This window comes from Pogoniulus pusillus, chromosome 36 (assembly GCF_015220805.1).
Source record: "Pogoniulus pusillus isolate bPogPus1 chromosome 36, bPogPus1.pri, whole genome shotgun sequence".
Classification (NCBI taxonomy): Eukaryota; Metazoa; Chordata; class Aves; order Piciformes; family Lybiidae; genus Pogoniulus; species Pogoniulus pusillus.
In genome coordinates, this window is record NC_087299.1 from 5316675 (window position 1) to 5343659 (window position 26985).

The following is a 26985-nucleotide window of genomic DNA, read 5'->3' on the forward strand; positions in this document are numbered from 1 at the left end:
AGTCAAAGTTCTTCACTGAGAGAGTCATTGGACACTGGAATGGGCTGCCCGGGGAGGTGGTGGAGTCGCCGTACCTGGAGCTGTTCAAGGCAGGACTGGACGTGGCACTTGGTGCCATGGTCTGGCCTTGAGCTCTGTGGTAAAGGGTTGGACTTGGTGATCTGTGAGGTCTCTTCCAACCCTGATGATACTGTGAGACTATGAACTTTAGAGGTTGGAAGAGACCTCCAGAGATCATCGAGTCCCACCTCCCTGCCAAGGCAGGATCACCCAGGGCAGTCCACACAGGAGAGCATCCAGGTGGTTTTGAAAGTCTCCAGACTTCTCCTAAGGAAGCTCTCCCAAGATCCCTCTCCCAGCAGACTGCCTCTTCACAAGACTCTCACCAAGTTCATTAGCCACAGACTAACTTCTACCCTCCTCATCTTCCACACTTCCCCACGCTCTTCATCACCTCCTCCCTCTTAGTAACCAGCTGTGGGATACTGGAGTGTACCAAACCCCTGTGAAATTCCCCCACTGTGGGGTCCCTCCTCCTCCACGCCCTGGGGACAGCACCAAGGAGCTCTGTGACACCCTGGGTCCTAGAGACCCATCAAATACTGGGCTGAAGGGAAGGCACCACGGAGAGAGCCGCCCAGACGGGATGGCAAAGCTGCCCTAACCTGCTGCCCGCTGTGTGCTGGGGCACAGCCCTGCAGCTCTCGCCTGGCTCAGCTGCCTGTGCTCACCTCCACGGCCCTTCCCCTCTCCAGTCGGTGTCTCACTCCCCTCTAACACCCTCGCCTAGCAGCTCTCTTTAAATGCACGTGTTAATTATCTTGCCACCGCTGTAATTTCTCCCTGTAGTCCATTAATTAAGAGGTCACAATCTAAGAGCATGTTTACCCAATAAGCTTTCTTTTTTAATTACCCTAATTGCTTGGATACTGACAAAGCCTCCATCCCTCCCCTTCCTCTGAGTGGATTAGAAAGCCCCACACAATGATGGGTCTGTAAAACACACACGGGCACAGCTATGTCTCCTTAGAACTGCCCAGTGTTCAAACAGCAAAGGTCAACCAGGCACAAGATAGTCTGTTTGTGTAGCTCTGCAAAACCAAGACACAAATTGCTCTTCACTCATTTATCTGTTAGGCCAGAAGGGTTAGATTGGCCAGGAGAAACATAAGCAGAACTTTGAAACCTTTGGGGTAAGGAAGGGGAAGAGCTGGATACAGGCAACTCGCTCTGGAGGCCACCTGAGGCTCTTCCTCAGGAGCATAAGAGCATCTCTGCCTCTAGCTGTGGGAGTGGGTTTGGATAAAGGCAAGCAGGGGGGGAGAGGAAAGGGAGATGGGAAAGGAAGACAGAGAAGAAAGGCATACAGAAGAGACAGATGGAAGAAGAAGGAAGGAAGGAAGGAAGGAAGGAAGGAAGGAAGGAAGGAAGGAAGGAAGGAAGGAAGGAAGGAAGGAAGGAAGGAAGGAAGGAAGGAAGGAAGGAAGGAAGGAAGGAAGGAAGGAAGGAAGGAAGGAAGGAAGGAAGGAAGGAAGGAAGGAAGGAAGGAAGGAAGGAAGGAAGGAAGGAAGGAAGGAAGGAAGGAAGGAAGGAAGGAAGGAAGGAAGGAAGGAAGGAAGGAAGGGAGGGAAGGAGGGAGGGAGGGAGGGAGGGAGGGAGGGAGGGGAGGGACAAAGAGGAGGAAGAAAGCAGGTAGAAAGGGGAAGGAGAAAGGGAAAGCAGAAAGGGGAAGCAGAAAGAAGAGGCAGAAAGGGGAGGATGAAAGGGGAGGTAGAAAGGGCAGGTACAAAGAGGAGGTAGAAAGGGAAGGAAGAAAGGAGAGGGAGAAAGCAGAGGCAAAAAGGGGAGGGAGAAAAGGGAGGCAGAAAGGGGAGGTAGAAAGAGGAGGGAGAAAGGGGAAGCAGAAAGGGGAGGCAGAAAGGGAAGGAAGAAAGGAGAGGGAGAAAGGAGAGGGAGAAAGGAGAGTGAGAAAGGAGAGGGAGAAAGGGGAGGGAGAAAGGGGAGGGAGAAAGGGGAGGGAGAAAGGGGAGGGAGAAAGGGGAGGAAGAAAGGAGAGGGAGAAAGCAGAGGCAAAAAGGGGAGGGAGAAAAGGGAGGCAGAAAGGGGAGGTAGGAAGAGGAGGGAGAAAGGGGAAGCAGAAAGGGGAGGCAGAAAGGGAAGGAAGAGAGGGAGAAAGGAGAGGGGAAAAGGGGAGGAAGAAAGGAGAGGGAGAAAGAAGAGTCAAAAGGGGGAGGGAGAAAAGGGAGGCAGACAGAGGAGGTAGAAAGGGCAGGTACAAAGGGGAGGAAGAAAAGACAGAAAGATTAAAAGGGCAGAAAAGGCAGAGGCAGAGAAGACAGAAAGGTTAAAAAGGCAGAAGGACAGAAAGGATGCAGCTGGACAGACAGACAGGCCCTACTTCTACTACAGCAAAAACCAACCCCAAACTGCTGCCTTCCCACAGGCCACCTCCTGGCAAGCTGATCCAAGTCCTTTTTGCTTTCCCAGCTTAGCAAACCCCAACAGATCCACATCCCAGCCCCTTCCCTTTGCCAAGCAGTTCAAAGGCAGAGGCAGCTGTCGGAATTCCAGGTAGGATTTTAGCACAACAACTAGGAGCAGAATTCCTGCTCTCTGACCCACCCTTTGATATGTCAAGGAGGTTGGGGTTGGGTTTTTTTTTTGTTTTAATAAAGCCAATGTCTCTTTCAGAGCAGGAACCTCAGGAACTATAGAGCAGAAGGATAATTACTGAGAAATTGCTTAGGTAAGCGTGATTGATGCAGGGCAAATAGATGTTTCCAGCACTTATTGTTTCTTCCTGATGGATTAGGAAGAGTTGTTTAACAGTTCATTTGACCAGTCTCTCCTGGTGTTTCTTGAGTCTGGCTGTGCCAGTCAGCACCAGCAGTTGCTGGTAGTTTAAGTCTCTTTAATAAAGATTAAGATGTCAGAGGTCCTGCATTGCACAAAATCCCAATTTTATTAACTTCTCCTTATCAGCTGCAATATGAAAGTGCATTTCTTTTGCTCTGAACTGAGGCACCTTCTGGAGGGAACATACAGAGCATAGTTGGGAGTCACAGAGTCGTGGAATGGGTTGGGGTGCAAAGGACCTTCCAGAGCATCCAAGGGCAGGGATGCATTCCACGGGGCCAGGCTGCTCAAAGCCTCATCCAGCCTGGCCTTGAACACCTCCAGGGAGGGGGAAGTTCTTTACCATGAGGGACACTGAACAGGGTGCCCAAGGAGATGGCTGAGGTCCCATCCCTGGAGATCTTCACAGAAAGAGTGATTTGCCATTGGAATGGGCTGCCCAGGGAGGTGGTGGAGGCACCGTCCCTGAAGGTCTTCAAGAAGAGCCTGGATGAGGCACTTAGTGCCATGGTCTGGTTGACTGGATAGGGCTGGGGGATAGGTTGGCCTGGATGAGCTTGGAGGTCTCTTCCAACCTGGCTGATTCTATGATTCTATGATCTCAAGGTCAGGCTGGACAAGGCTTTGAGCAACCTGATCTATTTGAGGATGCCTCTGCTGACTGCAGAGGGGTTGGAATGGATGACCTTTGGAGGTCCCTTCCAACCCAAACCATTCTATCACTCTATGATCCACAGCCTCCCTGGGTGACCTGTCACAGTGTCTCCCCCCCCCCCACTGCCAAGAATTTCTTCCTCATCTCCAGTCTAAATCTGCCCTCCTCGAGCTTCAATCCATTCCCTTCTCACCCTGTCACAAGAATGATGTGAGTGTCTTTGCAGGGTGGGTTTGTTCCAACCTGCACTGATATTGGTGAGCTTTCTCCTCACAGGATGGATACCACAGACACTGCTGCTCCTGCCCCAGAAAGCACTCAGCTGTTTCAAGATGCTGTAGTCAGCTGGCAGTGGTGAACCATGTGGCTGAACACTCCACACGTAGGGCAGTGATGTTTTCACTGAAGAACAGCAACATGCAATGGACTGGGCAGAAATGCTGACCCTCAAATTTGCTTCAGCAGGACAAGTAAACCATTGGCACTGGCTACACTCAGCCCATGTTCAGAGTCACAGACTGCAGTGCCTTGGAAGGGACCCTCAAAGGTCACCTTGTCCAACCCCGCTGCAGTCAGCAGGGACACCTCCAATGAGGTCAAGCTGTTCCCTTCCTCATACTCTGCAGGTCCAAGAAGACAACATTAACAGCACAGAGACTACAAGACACTCATTAAAGCAGCTCACAGAAGCATTCAAAGTCCACCCTCTGCCCAGGAGCACAGATAAAGTCCTCACACCATCTCTGTGAACTTTGGCCACAACAACCCCAAGCAGTGCTACAGGCTGGGGACAGAGTGGCTGAGAGCAGCCAGGCAGAGAGGGAGCTGGGGGTGCTGGCAGAGAAGAGCTGAAGATGAGCCAGCAGAGTGCCCAGGTGGGCAGCAGAGCCAATGGCATCCTGGGCTGGCTCAGGAGCAGTGTGGGCAGCAGGACAAGGGAGGTTCTTCTGCCCCTGTGCTCAGCACTGCTCAGGCCACACCTGGAGTGCTGAGTCCAGTTCTGGGCCCTTCAATTCAAGTGAGATGTTGAGGTGCTGGAAGGTGTTGAGAGAAGGGCAGCAAGGCTGGGGAAGGGCCTGGAGCTCAGCCCTGTGAGGAGAGGCTGAGGGAGCTGGGGGTGTGCAGCCTGCAGCAGAGGAGGCTCAGGGCAGAGCTCATTGCTGTCTGCAGCTACCTGCAGGGAGGCTGTAGCCAGGTGGGGTTGGGCTCTGCTGCCAGGCAAGCAGCAACAGAGCAAGGGGACACAGTCTCAGGTTGTGCCAGAGGAGGTCTAGGCTGGATGTTGTTAGGAAGTTGTTGTCAGAGAGTGATTGGCATTGGAATGGGCTGCCCAGGGAGGTGGTGGAGTCTGTGTGGCTGGAGGTGTTGCAGCCAAGCCTGGCTGGAGCACTTAGTGCCATGGTCTGGTTGGTTGGGCAGGGCTGGGTGCTAGGTTGGGCTGGCTGAGCTTGGAGCTCTCTTCCAACCTGCTTGATTCATGCTTCTATGAAGTTAGCTGATAAAAGCCAAGTGCTGCAGGCAGCAGCCCTGGGCAGCACCCCAGCGCCGTTGCTTCGGGCACTCCTCTTTTCCATCCCTCGTGTGTCACAGCCAGAGGCTCTCACACTACCCAGCCGTAGGTGGGTGACACCAGAAGTGGGTTCTGTCCCTCTGTGGCCCTCAGAGCTGAACTTGCCAGGGGATTCTGAGAGCTGAGCACTTCGTGCACCGAGCACGTCCAGGAGAAAGCCTCTGACGTAGCTGTGCTTGCCAGCCCGGGCCGTGGCAGGAGGGACAGCGCTGGCACCGCCTGCACTTCCCCACAACAGGAGCACTCCTGATGGAAATTCCTCCAGGGAAAGAGTTAAGAGGTGAAAAAGGCTCCGTGCAGACAGTGCTGGAGGGAGCAGAGCCGCACAGCTTTGCAGCACAGCTCGGGAGGGTTATGCTCTATTACTTCTGCTCCCTGACACTGCTAATGGCACTCTCCAACTAATTGCATTTCTATACCCACACCTCCGTCCGGGCAGCAGCAAGCCCTTTAATCAAACAGCTTCATCTACTTCTAATTAATTCCGTTTCTGTGCCTCTTTAAGAGCACAGGAACACACAAAGATACAGATGATGGAGTACGTCCCCTTGCCAGCTGAAAACCTCTGCTCTGCTCCAGCCTCCCTCTGCATGTCACTGCCTTACAGCTTCAGCAGCTCTGCTGCTTCAGACTGAGCAGAGTCACAGCTTGCATCAGGTTGGAAGGGATTCTCCCAGGGCAGCTTGTCCAACTCCCCTGTGCTCAGCAGGGATGCCTCCCACCACAGCAGGCTGCCCAGGCACACAGCAGGGCTGATCCAGGGCAGCTAGTTCAGCTCCCCTGTGCTCAGCAGGGATGCCTCCCACCACAGCAGGCTGCCCAGGCACACAGCAGGGCTGATCCAGGGCAGCTAGTTCAGCTCCCCTGTGCTCAGCAGGGATGTCTCCCACCACAGCAGGCTGCCCAGGCACACAGCAGGGCTGATCCAGGGCAGCTAGTTCAGCTCCCCTGTACTCAGAAGGGACGTCTCCCACCACAGCAGGCTGCCCAGGCACACAGCAGGGCTGATCCAGGGCACCTAGTTCAGCTCCCCTGTGCTCAGCAGGGATGTCTCCCACCACAGCAGGCTGCCCAGGCACACAGCAGGGCTGATCCAGGGCAGCTTGTTCAGCTCCCCTGTGCTCAGCAGGGATGTCTCCCACCACAGCAGGCTGCCCAGGCACACAGCAGGGCTGATCCAGGGCAGCTTGTTCAGCTCCCCTGTGCTCAGCAGGGATGCCTCCCACCACAGCAGGCTGCCCAGGCACACAGCAGGGCTGATCCCGAATGTCTCCAGGAATGGAGCCTCAACCACAGCCCTGGGACCTGTTCCAGTATTTCATGGTGCAGAACTTCCTCCTGATGTCCAATCTGAATCTGCTCTGCTCTAGTTCCAAACAATTACTCTTCCTCCTATCCCCACAGGCCCTTTTGAACAGTCCCTCCTCAGCCTTCCTGCAGGTCCCCTTCGGATATAGAAAAGCAGCTGTAAGGTCTTCCTGAAGCCTTCTCTTCTGCAGGTTGAACAGCCCCAACTCCCCCAGCCTGTCCCCACAGCAGAGCTCCTCCAGCCCTCTGATCACCTCTGTGGCTCCTCTGAAGCCACCAGGTCCATGTCCCTCTTGTGTGGAGAGCCTCAAAGCTGGCACAGCACTGCAAAGCCCACAAGTAACAAGCAGTGGCTGCATGGACTCAGCCACAGCCACCTCAGTGCCTTGCTTCCAGCTTTAGGTCCCTTCCTGTGTCCATCAGAGACCGAATCCATCTTGCACACAACGACACAACAAGACTGTGGCATCAGCTGAGCAAACAGAGGGGGCTGTTTGCCTACCCAGACCCAAAGCCTACCAGCTTTGAAGGAAAGGCTGATTCCTCTCCTGCACTGATAAACCAGGTCGATGGAGCAAGGCTGGGGGGGAGGGGGGGGGGGGAAGGGAAAGAAAGCAAGCCCACCAGTGAATTTAGGGAAGAGAAATCCCTCAGCCATGGGCTGTCTCTTTCAAAGGCATGTATGTACAAAAGGCATGATAAGTGGGTGCTGAATGGGGAGGAGTGGCAATTATCAGTTCCACATATCATTAGAGTCTCTCAACTTTTCAATGGCTCAGAGTTCCTAATACCATGTTTACTGGAGCAGGTAAAAGGGGACTCTTAATACTGTGCAAATATGACTTAGCAAAGGACTTTGCTTTCTCACCTATTCTGGGGCTTTTCAAAGCAGCATTATTAATTGGCAGGCTTATCACTAAGTGCTGTCTGGCAGTTAAAGGATGTTTCCACCCAGTGCCACGATACATAGAAACTGAGCAATGTCAGCCACAAGGGCAAACAACTGCCAGGTTGGAACAGAGAAATGTTCTGACACCTCAAATCCTCTTTAGAGAAGCAGCAAGGGCTGCACCATCCACCTGCTGCCCCCCTCTGCACCATCCACCTGCTGCCCCCCTCTGCACCATCCACCTGCTGCCCCCCACTGCACCATCCACCTGCTGCCCCCCTCTGCACCATCCACCCGCTGCCCCCCACTGCACCATCCACCTGCTGCCCCCCTCTGCACCATCCACCCGCTGCCCCCCTCTGCACCATCCACCTGCTGCCCCCCTCTGCACCATCCACCCGCTGCCCCCCACTGCACCATCCACCTGCTGCCCCCCTCTGCACCATCCACCCGCTGCCCCCCACTGCACCATCCACCTGCTGCCCCCCTCTGCACCATCCACCTGCTGCCCCACTCTGCACCATCCACCTGCTGCCCCTCACTGCAGCTTTCATCCACCTCCTGCCCCCCACTGCATCATCCACCTGCTGCCCCCCTCTGCACCATCCACCTCCTGCTCCCCACTGCACCATCCACCTGCTGCCCCCCTCTGCACCATCCACCTGCTGCCCCTCACTGCAGCTTTCATCCAACTCCTGCCCCCCACTGCACCATTCACCTGCTGCCCCTCACTGCACCATCCACCTGCTGCCTCTCACTGCACCATCCACCTGCTGCCCCTCACTGCACCATCCACCTCCTGCCCCTCACTGCACCATCCACCTGCTGCCCCCCCTCTGCACCATCCACCTCCTGCCCCCCACTGCACCATCCACCTGCTGCCCCCCACTGCACCATCCACCTGCTGCCCCCCTCTGCACCATCCACCTGCTGCCCCTCACTGCACCATTCATCTACCTGCTGCCCCTCACTGCACCTCCTGGGCTGCCATCCTTGGCTTGCTCTTTTAATTCACAACTCTGCCTGAGTTCTTTAATCTGGCTCAGCAAGTTTCCACAAGAGGAAACTCAACTGTGTAAGGAGCTTAGGAGGTAAGTTTCAGCCCTTCAGATCAACGCTGTTGTAAGCTGCCAGCTCTCCTGAGCACCAAATCCACTTGAAAATGGGGGGAAATATTTGGCTGATAAGGAAAACTGAAAGCCAAGAGCACAAAACATAGCAGCACCACTAAAGAAAAAGCAAAGGGTAAAAGGAGAAGAAAAATCCTTCACTGCCCCCAACCCAGGTGCTCAGCCTGCACCTGCAGCCCCCATAGGGAGTGCAGGGTCTGGTCCAGCTCTCAGGCACCCAACCAGTTGCTTCCACACTGATGAACAAGAGAAACTTCTAAAGCCATAAACCCTGTAAGGCTGGAAGCCTCCACAGATTCCACAGCCATAGCTCCACCTCTTCTATTGCAGGCTGGGGTCATAGAATCAGTCAGGGTTGGAAGGGACCACAAGGAGCAGCCAGTCCCAACCCCCCTGCCATGCCCCTGGACACCCTACCCTAGAGCAGGCTGCACACAGCCTCAGCCAGCCTGGCCTCAAACACCTCCAGCCATGGGGCCTCAACCACCTCCCTGGGCAACCCATTCCAGCCTCTCACCACTCTCCTGCTCAACAACTTCCTCCTCACCTCCAGCCTCACTCTCCCCACCTCCAGCTTTGCTCCATTCCCCCCACTCCTGGCACTCCCTGACAGCCTCAGAAGTCCCTCCCCAGCTGTTTTGTAGCCCCCTTCAGATGCTGGAAGGCCACAAGAAGGTCCCCTGGGAGCCTCCTCTGCTCCAGCCTGCACAGCCCCAACTCTTTCAGCCTGTGCTCACAGCAGACCTGCTGCAGCCTCTCAGCATCCTCCTGGCCCTGCTCTGGACACTCTCCAGCATCTCAACAGCCCTCTTGTCCCAGGGGCTCCAGAGCTGGATGCAGTACTCCAGGTGGGGTCTCAGCAGAGCAGAGCAGAAGGGGAGAATCCCCTCCCTGGCCCTGCTGGCCACACTTCTGCTGCTGCAGCCCAGGCTCTGCTTGGCTCTCTGGGCTGCAAGTGCACACTGCTGGCTCCTGTTGAGCTTCTTGTTCTCTAACCCTCTTCAGAGCTGTCAGTGCAGATATTTTATCTCCTCCCTTGTGACTCTGCTCCAAACACTAAACAACACCAAGCCACTCCAATATTTCATTTGTTCTCAACATCTAACCCAAATCTTGCTTGCCATGAGGCTTCCTTCTCCTCACCTTGTTCTGATGGAACCTTTAGGTTAATGCAGAGCAGGAATTTTAGCTTCAGCACTCTGCACAGCAACATCTGCTTATCTTAGCAGCATTCTGCAACACAAGCATGACCTGAATTTATTTATTTAAACTATTTCTGCTCCTTTTAGAGAAGGTTTCCCTATGCCACCATATTGCTTTGCAGGTGTGAGCCCTGAATTAAGATGTTTAGGAGGTTTTGGGTTTTTTTTATCCCTCCCCCCCTTTTTTTAATATAAAGGAATGGTGATTCATTTAAAGACAAATCAAACCAATATTTGCTGTGCTGTGTTAGCATGAAAAGGGGGAGCAGGGTAAATGCAGGTGAGCTGTTTTATCTGAGGGAAAGCAAACTGGGGGAAGAGGGGATGCCAAGAAAGAAACCTGGGGCTGTTTAGTCTGGAAGAGAGAAGACCAAGAGGAGATCTTATCCATGTGTCCAAATACCTGAGGGGTGGGTGTCAAGTGGATGGGGCCAAGCTCTTTTCACTGATCAGAAGCAATAAGACAAGGAGCAATGGCTGCAAACTGGAACAGAGAAGGTTTCACCTCAAGATGAGGAGAAACTTCTTTACAGTGAAGGTGACAGAGCCCTGGAGCAGGCTGCCCAGAGAGGTTGTGGAGTCTCCTTCTCTGGAGCCTTTCAAAACCTGCCTGGATGCATTCCTGTGGCAGCTACCCTGGGGATCCTGCCTTGGCAAGGAGCTTGGACTGGATGATCTCTGGAGGTCCCTTCCAACCTCTAAAGTTCTGTGATTCTGTGTGAAGAAAGGGAGATGGTGACTGTGGCACACAAAGAGAGTGGGGATGACTCCCCACAGCTGGGCAAGGCAGTGACCCAGCACCCAGCTGCTGTGATGCAGTGTGGGACACATTTAAAGCAGAGCTACAGGATGGTCTGGGGAATGAGAGCAACAGAACTTGTTTCCTACCCTAAGAGAGTGCAGCAGAGTTTCTGATTGACACAGGATATGAATTCAGCCAACATCTATTCAGAGAACTGGGGGATGGTTTGGGTTGGAAAAGACCTCCCAGGTCACTGAGTCTAACCCTTGACCCAAAGCCCCCATGGCCACCAAAGCATGTCCCTAAATGCCATGGCCAAAAGTTGCTTGAACACCTCCAGGGATGGGGACTCCACCACCTCCCTGGGTAGTCTGTGCCAATCCCTGGCAACTCTGGCAGCAAAGAAACTTTTCCTTATCTCCAATCTAACCCTTCCCTGGCACAATTCCAGGCCATTTCCTCTCCTTCTACCACCTGAGACGAGGGAGAAGAGCCCAAAACCTCAGCTCACTGCAATTTGCTCTCAGTTTGCTGCAGGGAGCAAGGAGGTCTCCCCTCAGTCTCCTCTCCTCAGCCTTCCCCTGTCTCTGGGCACACAACTCCTTCCCCTTTAGTGCCTAAAAGCCTGAAGGTTTTCCTCTGGCACAGCAAAATGCAGTTTGTAGCCAGCCTGACAGAGCCTCACAGGGCTGTGAGCATCCAAAGGCACTTTGAGGCAGTGCCAGTGCTGCCATCAGGTATTTTTGGGGTGAGTTGTCCCTTTTCATAACAGATCACTGCCACAGGGGGTTGTTGTTCAGAATATTTCCCACTCCCTAACTGGTCCTCTTCTGAAACCTGCTCCTTGTGCCAAGCCTATCAAGGGTTGTGGTTCTGCTTTGTTATGGAACAAGGCATTTAAGAGACCCCGCAAACAAAAAAGGCTTTGCTCTGGCATTCTACTAAACCCTTGCAAGAAGGAAAACACTCAGGGAAAAGCCTGGCCCAGCTCTGAGAGCATTTCTGGCCTTGCAGTGCAAAAGAAACAAAATCCATGAGCTCCTTTGCTGGTTATTTATCCACACAAGCTTCTCACACTTTGAGGCTTTGGCTGCTGTCGCAACCAGAGCAGAGTAAATACAAACAAGGAAACCTTTTTCTTGGCTATTTCCAGCCCAGTTAATGGGAGGAATTAAAAGAAATTCAGGTTAAAATAGAGAAAAGTTAAAAAAATTACCCCCAAAGTAAAAAAAAAGAGACTCATGTGCAAGGTTTTCATCAGGCTTTAACAGCCCAAAGGGCTTCTGATGCAGTTCAGAGATGCATCCAAACTCGGGAGCGAGTTTCCAAACCAAACAGGACTGCAGAGATTCCTTTGCCAACCTTCCTATCGTGCAGCAGAAGTAAAAGAGAACTGTTGAAAAAGCAGCCCAGAATAATCTGTGTTCGTGGCCATGGCTGTTTGACCAAGCCTCCATCTGTGCCACACTTTGAAGTCACGAGAACACAAAACACTCCCTGGAGCAAAATGGTTATGCTCTGGTTTGGGGTTCAGCGATAACAGAGTCGAGCAGCAGGGTTAGAGCAGAAAGTGGTTTTCTTGCCTTGGCTGCTCAGAGGAGATCTCCTTATCTGCATAATCATGATTCCAATGGCTGCTTCTTCCTGGTATGACTTCTCCTCCTGGACTTAAATCACTTTTAAGAGCAAAATCCAGCACAAAGATGTGAAATGCTCTGCTTGAAACTGGATGAGGATGAGGAGGGGGTTTTGCTGGGTGCCACTAAGGAGGCAGCAGTGCCTTGGACACATCAGTAGGAGCAGTGGGATGAGAGGGAATGGGCTGAAGCTTGAGGAGGGCAGGCTGAGAGTGAAGATGAGGAAGAAATTCTTGACAGTGAGGGTGGTGAGACACTGGCACAGGTTGCCCAGGGAGGTTGTGGAGCACAGAATCACCCAATGTGATCAAAGATCACATTGGGTGATTCTGTGCTCCACAACCTCCCTGGAGGAGTTCAAGTCCAGGCTGAATGAGTCCTTGGGCAACCTGGGCTGGTGGGAGGTGTCCCTGCCTATGGAACTGGCTGATCTTGGAGGTCCATTCTATGTCAATATGATCTTTGATCACATTGGGTGATTCTGTGCTCCACAACCACCCTGGAGGAGTTCAAGTCCAGGTTGAACTGAGTCCTTGGGCAACCTGGGCTGGTAGGAGCTATCCCTACCTATGGAACTGGCTGATCTTGGAGGTCCATTCTATGAATCTTAAGGCCTCCTAAACTCCTACACCAGGCTCAGCCAAGGGCAGTGCAGCCAAAGTGAGGTTTGCTGCTGTGTGCAGCAGAGCCATCGAAGGACAGCGAAGCATATGGGGAGCATCAGAGCTGGAATGGAAGATGGGATAGCATTCAAAGGAGAGGTTTTTATTGGCACAAGAAGCCAGCAAGCATAAAACTGCCAGGAATAAATTTGTGTTGGAACTCAGAAGACATGCTCTAGTCATCAGAAGAACAAAAAAGCCTGGAAGAACTTAAGGTGGGGGTGAGCTACAATCTACTGATGGATTGTTACAGATCCTCCCTGCAGAGTGAACTGGACTCACTAACCCAACAGGATTGCTCCAATCCTCTCTTCCTAACAGGAATTAAGATGAAAAAGGGGGGGGGGGGAAATCACTCATAAGTAGCATCTGAGCTAATAGATTTAATGATGGCAGAACCCTGACCACTGCCAACTGCAGCCAGCCTGATGCTGAGTGCCTCAGCAGTGACAGTAATTCACACAGCGTGCAGGGGCCTCATCATACCTGACCTCTTTCCACAAAGGTTTCAGGATTCACCCTTCTGAAGATTCCCATGACAGGAAAAATGATTCCTCTCCATTTGGAAGCAGCAATAGCTGCTTCAGTTTGCCAACAGAACTCAGCAGGTAGCCCCAAGTTATTTCTGGGCATAACTAAAACAAAAAGAGGCAAAGATAAAAAAGAGGCAAAAAAAGAAGCAAAAAGAAGGCAAAAAAAAAAGAAAGTTAAGGAGATAGGAAGGGAAGTGAACGAAGAAGGAAAGCCTGCACTTGTCTGGTGGTATCTCTGTGTCATTGCAGGGGGAAATATGAGAAAGGAAAAGTTATCCTGAATAATGTCTGCACTTAATTCCTAAGGAAAAGAGAATTCCACCCCTTCAGCACCAGGATAAAAACGACCTCGGTGCAGCAGCACTTCTGTAACCTCCCAGAGTCTCCACACGAGGAAGATCTCCTTTTCTGGGCTACACTGAACCTGAAGACTGAAATTCCAGGGGAAATGGAGAGAAACTATGCCTTTAGGAGTGGTGATTTATTCTCCTGCAAGAGAAGGAGTCGCTGCAGCAGGCAGGGTCTGAGATGTGAGCGCAGATATGTGTAACTATCTCTACGGGCATGATTAATGAGCTGGAAAAGTGCTCAGCAGCCACTGAAACTCCCTCATCTCTGAGAGGCCAGGCCCCTAAAATCATCAGGAAGATTAAGAGGTGCCTCACCATGACACCAGCTTCCTTCACTGCACTTCACCTGCTGTGCTCTGGAGAAGAAAATGGATCACAAGAAGGCCAGCCCAGGCTTTGCTCCTCTGCATTCCCACCAGAGCTTTGCCAGAGGAGGGTGAGGCAAGAGAGGAGATTCTGCCCCTTTACTCTGCTCTGCTGAGACCCCACCTTGAACACTGTGTCCAGGTCTGCTGTCCCCATCATCAGCACACAGAGCTGCTGGAGTGAGTCCAGAGGAGGGCCATGAGGATGCTCCAAGGGCTGGAGCAGCTCTGCTGTGAGTGCAGGCTGAGCACATCCCTGAGGAACCTTTCCAGAGCGGTGGGAATGAACTGGGGGCAGTATGCTGGCAGCTCCCTCCTCCACCTCAGCATCACTTACAGCCTCCTGCTCCCAGCCCAGCCCAGCCCAGCCCAGGGCTGGTTCCCAATCCAAAGCTCATTCCAGGACCTCCTCCCAGCATGCTTGCCCTCAGCATTCCCGGAGGGATGGCAGAGCAGGACGAGGTGGGGGTCACCTTCCCTGTTAACACACAGCCCTGCGATCCCGGAGGCTGCCGTTCCCCACTCTGTGATGTTTTGTCTACTCTGCTGATTTAAGGTTTGTCAGAAAATGTCAGAAAGGCCACGAGGCCAAGGGCTTCCTGATGACTGAGGATTTTCTTTCACATGACCTTCCTGAAGTTGATTTTGGGCTCCAGACAGTGCTGCCTTCAGCTCTGACAGGGGCCGGCTGGCAGCAGATTCATGGGGATCTCTGGGGCATTCTGGCATTTTTAAACTGAGCAGAGGCTGTAATGCCTCCTAATCAGCCACAACATCACTGCACTGGAAATGCCAGCCTTTGAGAGTGCAGCTCTGGGGGCTAGCAGGGGGGGGAAAAAGAGAGGACGTGCTCAGAGGTATGCAAACAATTAACCCCCGGGATGGAGCCCTGCAGCCAGCCCTGTCTGCAGAGCTCCGACCCCCACACGGGGGTGTCCACTGCAGCTCAGTGCCTGAACCCACAGAGGGGAGCAGGACACAAACTGTTGGGTGTGCTTTGTTCTCCCAAAGCCAGGAGCTTGCTCCCCAGCACGTGTGGCTCTCACAGTATTGAGGAAGCTCTCTGCTCATAGGATCATACAATCAAGCAGGTTGGAAGAGAGCTCCAAGCTCAGCCAGCACAACCTAGCACCCAGCCCTGCCCAACCAACCAGACCATGGCACTAAGTGCCCCAGCCAGGCTTGGCTTCAACACCTCCAGCCACACAGACTCCACCACCTCCCTGGGCAGCCCATTCCAGTGCCAATCACTCTCTCTGACAACAACTTCCTAACAACATCCAGCCTAGACCTGCCCTGGCACAACTTGAGGCTGTGTCCCCTTGTTCTGCTGCTGCTTGCCTGGCAGCAGAGCCCAACCCCACCTGGCTACAGCCTCCCTGCAGGCAGCTGCAGACAGCAATGAGCTCTGCCCTGAGCCTCCTCTGCTGCAGGCTGCACACCCCCAGCTCCCTCAGCCTCTCCTCACAGGGCTCTGCTCCAGGCCCCTCCCCAGCCTTGCTGCCCTTCTCTGGACACCTTCCAGCACCTCAACATCTCTCTTGAATTGAGGAGCCCAGAACTGGGCACAGCATTTAAAGTGTGGCCTGAGCAGTGCTGAGCACAGCAGCAGAAGAAACTCCCTTGTCCTGCTGCCCACACTGCTCCTGAGCCAGCCCAGGATGCCTTTGGCTTTCTGTCTCTCTGATGTCAAAAATTGCTAAGTCTTAGTCTGCAAACATCTTTAGCTCAGCTGAAGATTGCTCAGCCAAAATGTCTCAATAAGCCTCTTGCCTTCCCTCACACACAGTGCTAGAATGGGCTAGGCTGGAAGGGACCTTCAAGCTCATCGAGTTCCAACTCCCTGCCAACACTAGCCCATGTTGCTCAAGGCGTCTTCCAACCTGGCCTTAAACCCCTCTAGTGGGAGGTGTCCCTGTCTATGGCTGGGTGATCTGGAAGGTCCCTTCCAACCCAAACCATTCTGTGAATCTCCTGAGGTCCCTGATCCCTCCCCTCTATGTCTGCCAGCAGAGATGCAGCAGATCCACACACACACTGAGGTGAAGGGCTTGGGTTTGGCAGGGGAGCAGCCTCCTGCCTTTTCACTTCCAAACACCTGTGGCATGGGTTTGCTAGAAACTGGAGGCCTCCAAAGAGCTGTGTGCATCTGTCTGAGATGGCTTACACAAAGACAAGGTGACCTCTCATAACTGTCTGTGGCTGGAGTTAAAGGGACACCTTTATCTGCAGAGATATTGCTCAGCAGAGATGCCTGTCCTCTGGAGCAGTCTATAAATAGCTCAGTGGCACAGTTTGGACACTTCCCTCGAAGAAAATAAGGCAGCAGGTTGTAAATTGGGGCTAAAAGAGCAAACCCAGCTCCTTGCTCTTTGTTTTGCTCTGGTGGCTGTAGAGATTTCAGTGTGAACTCTCCTGGAGTAGGAGGGAAAGAGTCAACTGAACTTACTAACAGGTCTGGCTCCAATTTGGGTCTCAAACTGCTCACACTAGAGCCACACTTGGCACTGCCTTGGCCACAGACCACCATGGTGGTCTCTGCCACCAACTGCCACCAACCACCTCAATGGATACTGCTGGAACCACTGAAAATGGGGATGTTGTCTGCATCCTGGTGGGATCCACATGGCTACAACTGACTGGAATGTACTGGAGCAGCTCAAGAGTCTCCTTCCCCTCTGCTCTGCCCTGCAGAGAACACATCTGGAGTACTGTGTCCGGTTCAAGAGGGACAGGAACATACTGGAGAGTCCAATGGAGGCTATGAGGATGATGAAGGGACTGGAGCATCTGTCTGATGAAGAAGGACTGAGACCTGGGGCTGTTTAGCCTGGAGAAGAGAAGGCTGAGAGGGGATCCTATGGATGGCAAGGAGAAGGGGCCAGGCTCTTTTCAGTGGTGCCCAGTGATAGGACAAGGAACAACGGGCACAGACTGGGACCTGGAAGCACCACCTCAACATGAGGAGAATCTTTTGTACTCCAAGGGTGACAGAGCCCTGGAGCAAGCTGCCCAGAGAGGTTATGGAAGCTCCTCTGGAGACTTCCAGGACCCATCTGGATACACTCCTGTGTGACCTGCCCTGCGTGACCCTGCTTTGCCGGGGGGGAGGTTGGACTCAATCATCTTCAGAGGTCCCTTCCAACCCCTACCAGTCTAGATCCTACATGTCAAGAGCAAACTTCACTACTGCTACTCTTCTTAACGTGCCCTGATTTACAGGTTCAACCCCCCCCCCCCCCAGAGCCCTCTTTCCAGAGCCATTTGTCATACACAGACACCGCACTCCAAGCTGGCAGAAGTTAACCACACAGACTTATTCCTGCAAAACAATTTCACCATCACTCTCTCCACCAGCTTTGCTGTGCCAGCCTGACACCTTTTGGAGTTTGGGGTTGGGTTCTGGGTTGGTTTTTTTTCCCCTTCTATTCACAGGCTTCATTTCAGCAAAATCAAGGATGCAAACTTCTTAGAAGTACTTAGTTTCCATGGAAACCTAAGCTGACCGCAACATTATTGTTCTCAAGAGGGAACTGACTTTACTATATGTTCATTCACTGAATTAATGGACTCCTGGTTCTTTTATGAGCAGCTCTCCAACAATGGAAAAGAGAGAAATGTTATAAAAAAGCCTCTCAGACAACTGTCCACTCTTTTGTCCAGGGCTTATTGGAATGACGCAAGGCTATTGAGGGAAAGATTACCAAAATCAACTCCAGGCTGCCTCTGTTTGTGGCAGCTAAACATACCTTTAGTTCTGAAAGATACAACCTATCAAACAAGCAAATGAAAGCTCTTTGCCCCACCAGCCACTGGAAAGCAATGCTCCTGTGGAAGCTGAGCTGCTCGCTGGGCATTGCTGCACCACCGCCGAGGGCTTGGGAGGCATCAGTGCTCCCCCTCCAGCTTTGGTGGCTGTGCAGAGGAGCCTTGCAGCTCTCCACACTGACTCTGCAAGGCAGCTTGGCTTTGCTGTGAGCTGCACAGAAGCAGGAGTCATTTACAACAGAATCCTGCCTGGTGTCAGTGATGTTCCTTCATCTTTAAGGTCCCTCCCGACCCAGCCCACTCTGTGATTCCAAGACCTTCCTGCATCCTGAAGATCACCTCCCCCTCCCCTGCCCCAAGTCTTAGTGCTTTGAAATCACTTCTCATACTTGCTGAGAACTTGCACTCCAGGCCTGGGTTTGGGTTCTCAGCAAGGAAGAAAAGTGATTGAAAAGCATTAAAACTGGAGGGGGGTCTTCAGTGTGCAGAAAGGTGAAGAAATATCACCTATTAGTGGGGGGGTTCAGTCTTTACTAAGCCTTTCAGAACAGCTTTTATTAGATATAGATAGGAGAGAGACAGAAAGAGAGAGAGAGAAGGAAAGATAAATAAGAAGTAGACAAGAAATAGATAACAAACAAAGAAGAAATAGATAATGGACAAGAAATAGATGAAAGACAAGAAATAGATAAATAAAAATGAGGCAATAAACAGGCAAGAAATAGATAATAGACAAGAAATAGATAAAATAAGAAATAGATAAAAAGCAGACAAGAAATAGATAAAAGACAAGAAATAGATACACAAAAATGAGGTAAGAAACAGGCAAGAAATAGATAATAGACAAGAAATAGATAAATAAGATAAAAAGCAGACAAGAAATAAAGGACAAGAAATAGATACATAAAAATTAAGTAAGAAACAGGCAAGAAATAGATAATAGACAAGAAGTAGATAAATAAGATGAAAAGCAGAAAAGAAATAGATAAAAGACAGGAAATAGATGAACAAAAATGAGGTAAGAAACAGGCAAGAAATAGATAATAGGCAAGAAATAGATAAATAAGAAATAGATGAATAAAAATGAGGTAAGAAACAGGCAAGAAATAGATAATAGGCAAGAAATAGGTAAATAAGAAACAGACAAGAAATAGCTAATAGACAAGAAATAGAAAATATAGAAATAGATAAGAAACAAGCAAGAAATGGATAAAAGACAAGAAATAGGTAAATAAAAATGAGGTAAGAAACAGGCAATGAATAGATAATAGGCAAGAAATAGATAAATAAGAAACAGACAAGAAATAGCTAATAGATAATGGGCAAGAAATAGATAAGGGAAAGACAAAAGATAATAGATGAGAAATAGATAAAAATGAGGCAAGAAAGAGACAATAAATAGATAATAAAGAAGAAAGAAATAAGAAATAGACAAGAGACAGAGAAGAAATAGAGAGGAAATAGACAAGTAAGAGAGAGAGGACATAGACAGATGAGAAATAGACAAGAAATAGATGGATGAGAAACAGTCAAGAAGCAGACAGATGAGCAATGGCCTCTTAGCAGGCTCTGGGTGTGGAGACTCAACTGCATTCTGTGCCCAGATGCTGCCAGCCCCAGAAGTTTCCCAGCTGAAGTTCTGCCCCAAGTCCATTTCCCTCCGCGCTGGAACATTCTGACAGCCTGCGCCCAGCCCCAGGCTGTGTGGCCTGGCTGTAATTGCTGCACAAAAGACAGTTAACAGTTCCCTTGCTCTTCCCTAACTACCTTCCTGACTGCTTATTGAAGTCTGATTTCTTACTCCTCTGGGTCATCATTCATCAGTCCTACAGGTCCCACCGGGAGCGCCCGGCCAGACCTTTCCATCCCCCTCCTTGCCAGAGGCTCTTTCTGACGGGTCCATGATATAGAAAATGTCTTCACAGCCATCCGGGGGGACAAACCTTGCTTATAATACCCAAATAATCATTTTGCAAATTATCATAATTATCAATCAATCATCCTGGGTGAACAATGTGGTTCTGATGTATCAGATGGTTCCTGTGACCTGTAGCGTTTGGGATGTAATAATAAACCCGCAGAGATTTATGGCCCTATCTGCCTCTGCATCTGCAGCCACAAAACATCAGGGCTGCTTTTGCTCTGGCTTTAGGTCTAAGAGCTCTCCATCCACCCAGGTTTCTTGTTTAACTACTTGATGCTTTCTCAGAGGCCCAGATCTGGATTCTCAGCCTGCCTGCTGACAGCAGCTTTAGCTGGCAAAGATCTTTGTGATTTGGGAAGCGGAGAATAAGTTACTGCACAAATTGCTTTGTAGTCTCTGGTGTGGTCAGCACTGTGTTACCAGCTCCTAGCCTTTGGGGTTTGCCTAAATGAACCACACAGAATGTCAGGGGCTGGAAGGGACCTCCAAAGATCACCTGGTCCAGCCCCCTCGCCAGAGCAGCATCACCCAGAGCAGATCACACCGGAACGCATCCAGACGCTTCCTGTGTGTCTCCAGAGATGGAGACTCCATAACCTCCCTGGGCAGCCTGTTCCAGTGCCTTAATTCCCTCACAGTGGAAAAAAAAGATGAGCCAAAATTAGGGGAGGGGGGGGAAATGAGGTTTGCCTTCTGATTTTGTTGTTGTGCTCTGCACAATGGCAGCCTGAGTCCAGCAGCAGCCTGAGTCCAGCAGCAGCCCGAGTCCAGCTCTCCCGAAGCCGATAGCATCTCCTGCTCCCCGTTCTTGTTCATGGATAAATTCAGGCTCTCCAGAAAGCCAAAGAATAAATTCAAAGCCTTTTGCCCGATGCCTATCCTATTGGATTTTGATAAGACAGCTATTGAGCTTTAATAATGTCTTCTATCCTTTTTCAGCTGGCCCTTAACATGTCTCTTTATTTGTCCCTAAAGCCTCTTCAGCGATGCCTTTTTATTACAAGTCTCTCAGCTTGCTCTCGAGGGAGACAGGGTCGACAAGAGTGATAGATAGATAACTCTATAGATTATCTCCCACAGATGTTTTCTCTCCAGTAGCCCCTCAGGCTATTCCCTCTAAGTAAACAGAACCTAAATAGAGACTCTACTGAAGAGAGAAGTCCCTGAGGTCTCTTGTCACCGCAGCCAGAAAAACAGCCCAGCCAGAGGAGCCTGGCTGGGAGCTCTGCACGCACACAGCCTCCTTCGACCTCATCCTCGAACCACCATCCAAAGTGACTTTTAGAGGAGAGAGAAATCCACCCAGCGTTGCTGCTAGCTGGGGGGGAAGGGGGCTTGTAATGGACACTGGCCTTGCTTCCTGCCAGAGGAAGTGGAAATCCTTCATCTGCCTCTCAAAGTTAAATCACGACGACAATGAGGATAATGATAACAAGCCCTTCCCCCCCCCCCCCCCCCCCCCCTTTTATTTTCTCCCTCAGTGTATTAAAGGAGCTTAGGAAATTCAGAGCAGGAGAGCATGGGAGCTGCTCTCTAAGCAAAACAAACAGCCTGGCATGGGAGGGGGAAAAAAAAAGGACCTTTGGGACTGTAGGACAATGTGCCCACAGGTATCACTGATGGATCTGAGCACATCTCTGCCTGCATGCAGCTGGCTCACGACAAAAAAAGTCGATCTCCTGCTTTAGCACAGCTCTCACAGCTGATTGTTTTCATTAAACAAAAAGGATGAGGAGCTTTGTGTAAGGGAAACCAAGGAAAGGAAAACTCCTTAGGAGTCCTGAGCCTAAGGCACAGCAGATTTCCAGGTAAGGGAAAATGATGCTGGATGCAGAGCCTGCAGGAACAGTGCCAGAAATCTTCCTCCCTGTCAGACAGCTACCAGGGAACAAATCTGCTTCCTGCTGCTGTGATTCCAGCAGGAACAAGAGGAATGCAAACTGAAAACCACTGGGCAGAGGGGAGAAATGCCAAAGAGCCTCTTTTATTACACAGGGATGTATCTTATACACTACCACAATGTCTGCTCTGCTGCACCTTCACACTTTCCACTGCCCTGCAGTTCAGGAGAAGCTCCCCAAGAGCTTTTTGTACTTTTTTTATCCTCACAGCCTTGAGCAGAAGTGATGCTGGGCTCAGGTTTTAAGCAGAGATGCTTCTTGGGCATCTGGTAAAAGGCTGGGACAGGCTGCCCAGGGATGTGGTTGAGGCTCCATCCCTGGAGACATTCAAGATCAGACCCGATGAGGCCCTGGGCAGCCCGATCTGGTTGGAGGTGTCCCTGCTGCCTGCACGGGGTTGGACAGGATGAGCTTTGAGGGTCCCTTCCCACCCGATGCAATCTGTGAAGCTCCCTCTACCTCTCCCCACACTTCCCTTCCCTGCTCTGTTTTTTAAGCTTTTTACTCTATTCTTCCCTTTTCTCTTTTACTTTTTTATTTACTCTTTTTTTTTACTTTACTTTTGTACCCCTTTACCTCTCCACTCTGGAGGTTTCCTTCTCTTCCTAGTCCTCGTTGCCACCCACTTCTGAGCCTGTGCTACAGCAGTGCAATAAGCCACTGAAGATGGTCCCTCAGCCTGGCTCTGCTTTCCTTTCCTACCAGCTCCAACCAGCCCACCCACTACTCCTCCATTTGTCTTCAGTCACCTTCTCACCACTGACTTATCTCTCAAGGAACAGGAATAAACTGAAGTCAAATCTCAACCATTGTGTCTGCAGGGATATGACAAGAGAAGGATTTAGAGAGAGGTTGGCAAAGGAAATCTTCTCCCAGGAGTGAACTGTTGGAGCACTGCTCACAAACAGTTGTAAGATACTACAGGAGGTGGAGGGAATGATTTTTCATTCTTTATTTCCCCTTTTCTCTGCCTGAAAAGCTCTCTAGCAGTAGGTCTTTTCACAAGCCATAAAGTTTAGACTTGAACTCTTTACCTTACTGCTCTGACCTTTTCTCCCCCGAGCTGTACAACCCTACTGCCCATCCTTCAATAAATTTATCACCTCATAAACTCCCAAGAGTGCTTCTCTACAATGCATTCAGAAGACAGAAGTGGATGGCCAGGCCTTCCCCACCTCCTCCCCCCCATGTCAGATATCATAATTGTCCAGTTTTATACCTGCTGGACAGCAGAACACGGCAGGGGCACAGTAATTCCTGAGCCCTGTCGCTGTCTGAGACGTTCTGCGAGCGGAGAAGTTACAATGCAAAGCCCTGAAGGTGCAAAGCTGCCAGGCCAACGTTTCTCTTATCCCCTGCCTCATCCCATGCCTGCTCTCTTTAGGGCAATTTGAGGTTGGGATGTGGAATTTGTGATGTTGGTAATTAAAGCCTGCAAAGAAGCAGCAGAGCAGTGGTGAGCCGTGGAGAATCAGCTGCAGCTCTGTGCTAAGTGCGCGGTGATAATAAGAACCTGCCACCTTGTCACTGCGGACAAAGGGATCCCACAGAGGCACAGACAAACCCCAAGTGAGTTATGGAGATGAACAAGGTAAAAAGTTCAGCAGTATAGGGACAGGTCCTCTGCAAGGTCACTGCATGGTCAGAGGAGGCTTCGTTTCGGGAGCCCTGGCTCTTAAAATCGAAGCTGCTTTTGCTCCGCGTGGCAAGGACAGGAGGGTCCACGCTGGGCATGTGGTTAAATGCCTTGTCCCAAGCTAACTGTGGAGCCTGGCAAGGATTGTGTTGCACTCTGTTTGGCAGAGTGAAACAAGTGCTTCCTTTTAGCCTTCAGAGCTCAGGCAGGGTGCTGAAGCTGGCCCAAAGGGATGAGTAAAAGCAGCAGTTGCAAATTTCACTGTTTGCCACTTGCAGCAGCTCAGAGTTCACCACCAGCACTGCTCTGACATGAGGCAACTGCACAGGAGAAGAATTACAGCAGCACAGAAGCACTTCCTGAAGGCATCCAGAGAGGCTAGAACCAAACAGCACTGGGAACACTGCTTTAGTGAAGCTGGCAACCAAAAGGGAGCCAAGGAAAATGGAAGAAAGGAAGAAAGAAAAGAGGAAAGAAAGGGAGAAAGAGAGAGAAAGAATGAGAGAGAGGAGAGGAGGAAAAGGAAAAGGAAGGAAAAAGGAAAGGGAGAGGCAAGAGAGGAGTGGGGGGAGGAAATGGGAGGGGAGGAGAGGGGTCAGGAAGGGAGGGGAAGGGAAAGGAAAGGGAAAGGAAAGGGAAAGGAAAGGGAAGGGAAAGGGAAAGGGAAAGGGAAAGGGAAAGGGAAAGGGAAAGGGAAAGGGAAAGGGAAAGGGAAAGGGAAAGGGAAAGGGAAAGGGAAAGGGAAAGGGAAAGGGAAAGGGAAAGGGAAAGGGAAAGGGAAAGGGAAAGGGAAGGAAAGGAAAGGAAAGGAAAGGAAAGGAAAGGAAAGGAAAGGAAAGGAAAGGAAAGGAAAGGAAAGGAAAGGAAAGGAAAGGAAAGGAAAGGAAAGGAAAGGAAAGGAAAGGAAAGGAAAGGAAAGGAAAGGAAAGGGAAAGGAGTCACTGGAGCACTGCTGAAAGCAGACAAGGAGCCTGGCTACTAAAACCTGCAGTGCTGAGGCTGCCTCCCAGTCTCTCTGAAGACATCTTTCCAGCTGGGCTGTATTTGGAACACATTTTCCTCTGGTCACTATAAGAGCTTAAGCACCACTACATGACGAAAAGGAGCAGCAATTCATCACCTGAGATCAATTTTATCCTTTCAGAGAGTTCTGCCTTTTGCCTTGGACTTCACAGAAGCCACTTTTTACAGGCTGGAGTGGCCTCTAGAAATGTAGCACCTTGAACAAAGGAGCAAGGTTTTCTTTTACTGGAAAAGAGCTAAATGAGGTTTTGCAGTTTGGATTGTTAGCTGTTTATGTTGTAGCTGGCTCAAGGAACACTTCAAACTATTCTTTTCCTTCTCAAGAAATACTGGAATCACAAACTGAGTGGAAAACTGTGCCAAGAAAACCACAAAATCCTTCGGTTAAAAAAGCAGCAGCAAATGTTGGAAAGCCTCTGACAACTCTATTGCCATCCACACCTACCCAAGTCAGAAGAGAGAGGGGAAAAAAAGGTGTCCAGGTGACTTTGAGAGCCAGGAAGGAACACAACTTGCACGAGGTCGAGCCACATCCTACCTTTTTTATGTTGCCCTCTTGGGAGGTCACCTCAGGATCAGTCAGAATTTGCTAGGGGGGGGAAAAAGAGAAGAGAGAACAAAATTAACTTGAATTGCAGCTCAAAATGTTCTAAAATAGTAAAGATGATGATGATGATGGTCACAGAATCATAGAATTGTCAGGGCTGGAAGGGATCTCAAGGATCATCCAGTTCCAACCTCCCACCTCATGCTAGATCAGGCTGCTCAGAGCCACATCCAGCCTGGCCTTAAACACCTCCAGGGATGAGGCTTCCACCACCTCCCAAATGATGAAGATGATGATTTTCAAAGGTCAAAACTCTCAGCTGTGCCAGAACAACACACCTGGTTTAATGGCCATGGTGGGCTGAGGTTGGTGGTTGGACCCCCCTGATCTTAGAGGGCTTCTCCAGCCCAAATGATTCTCTGATTCTTGATGTGCTGAAGGAATTCCCTCCACACATTCTAAAGTTTGCTGTAGCTTCTAGAAACAATTCCTTTAGTTCTTGCTGCTGGCACAGGAGTGTCTGTCCCATGTGGCAGGGAACATGAGCACTGAGGAGATGCAGTCCTGTGGGCTCTCCAAAAGCAAGCCCCTCCAGGGCAGCTGACCGAAGCCAGCCGTGGTGACCCCACCACCTCCCCAGGCATCCTATTCTGATGCCTGATGGCTCTTGCAGGAGCAATTTCTTTGCTGCAAGAGCAGTTAGGGACTGGCACAGGCTGCTCAGGCAGGTGGTGGAGTCCCCATCCCTGGAGGCAGTCAAGAAACCTGTGGCCATGGCCATGGGGACATGGTTTAATGGCCACAGTGGTTGTGGCTTGCTGGTTGGACTTAATCATCTTAGAGGCTTTTGCAGCTGCTCCCTGACTCTACCAGCACCATGGTTTATGAGGAATGGTGCCAGGGGCAAGTCTGACAGCAACTGCCCTCCTGGCACCCCTCTGTGATGCTGGAAGCATCTTCCCCCTTGCAAACACCTCTGTTGTCCCCTCCTGTGCTCAGCCAAGGCCTTCAGAGCACAGCAGCAGCTGCATCCCAACGGCAGCCACTGCCTGTGGGGTCGGGGCTGTGGGATGCTTCAGGGGAAGCTCTTTAATTCCTCCTCCAGAAGAGGTGTGGTGGTACAAGTCATTAAAACGCTGCTGGGCTCTACCTCAGATTAGATCTAGGTCAGCAGGCATTTGGGGAGGTCAAGTACCTTAACTTTCTATCCCTCTGGATAGCCCCACCAGGATAAACTCATCCCACCAGCACTTGATGGAGCAGGCAGGCTCCAAGGGTTTCAGTCATTTCTCTGACCTCAGTGAGGATCTCAGATGCCTAAGGTTAAACACAAGACTCCAGGGTTGGAGTGAGTCAAAGTTCTCAGGACACATCCAGGCCTGGAAAGCTACCAGAAGAAAAAAGCTCCAAAGTAAAGGAAGGTGGAAAAAGAAGGGGGGAAAGAAAAGGGGAAAGGAAAGAGAAAGGGGAGAAGGTGAAGGGTAGAGGTGAAAGGTAGAGGAAAAGGAAGGGGGAAAGAGGGAAAGGGGAGGGGAGGGGAGGGGAAGGGAAGGGAAGGGAAGGGAAGGGAAGGGAAGGGAAGGGAAGGGAAGGGAAGGGAAGGGAAGGGAAGGGAAGGGAAGGGAAGGGAAGGGAAGGGAAGGGAAGGGAAGGGAAGGGAAGGGAAGGGAAGGGAAGGGAAGGGAAGGGAAGGGAAGGGAAGGGAAGGGAAGGGAAGGGAAGGGAAGGGAAGGGAAGGGAAGGGAAGGGAAGGGAAGGGAAGGGAAGGGAAGGGAAGGGAAGGGAAGGGAAGGGAAGGGAAGGGAAGGGAAGGGAAGGGAAGGGAAGGGAAGGGAAGGGAAGGGAAGGGAAGGGAAGGGGAAATGAGAAAGCAGAGAGGGAAATGGGAAAGGGGAGATGAAATGGGAAAGGGGAGATGAAATGGGAAGGGAGAGGGGAAATGAGAAAGTGGAGAGGGAAACAGGAAAGGGAAGAGGGAATGAGAAAGTGGAGAGGGAAATGGGAAAGGGCAGAGGAAAGGAAAAGGGAAAGCAGAAAGGGAAAGGGCCAAGGAAGCTCGGTTGCAATTCAGCAGCTGAGGGTTTGGCACCAAGTTCTTGGACCCCTCTGACCATGCCCAGGTGAGATCAACCAATTTACACATCTCCGAGGTGCTGGCAAACATCTCCAAGCTCAGCTGTAATAACAAGGGAGGGTGTGGGTGTTTTAACTAGCAAGAGCCCCAAACCATTCTGTGTTTTACAACAGCCCTAATAGACACTGAAGCTGCGGTTTAGAAAGCAGCTGA

General features: G+C 51.0%; 1 protein-coding gene across 1 annotated transcript in view; it reads right to left on the bottom strand.

The window, feature by feature from the left end:
* The window catches only part of LOC135190407 (histone-lysine N-methyltransferase PRDM16-like), a 237139-nt gene that overhangs the window by 18996 nt on the left and 191158 nt on the right, over positions 1-26985 (bottom strand). The window contains exon 3 of the mRNA XM_064171760.1: positions 24690-24740. Coding sequence (XP_064027830.1) covers positions 24690-24740 — 51 coding nt within the window. The remainder of the gene's footprint in view (positions 1-24689; positions 24741-26985) is intronic.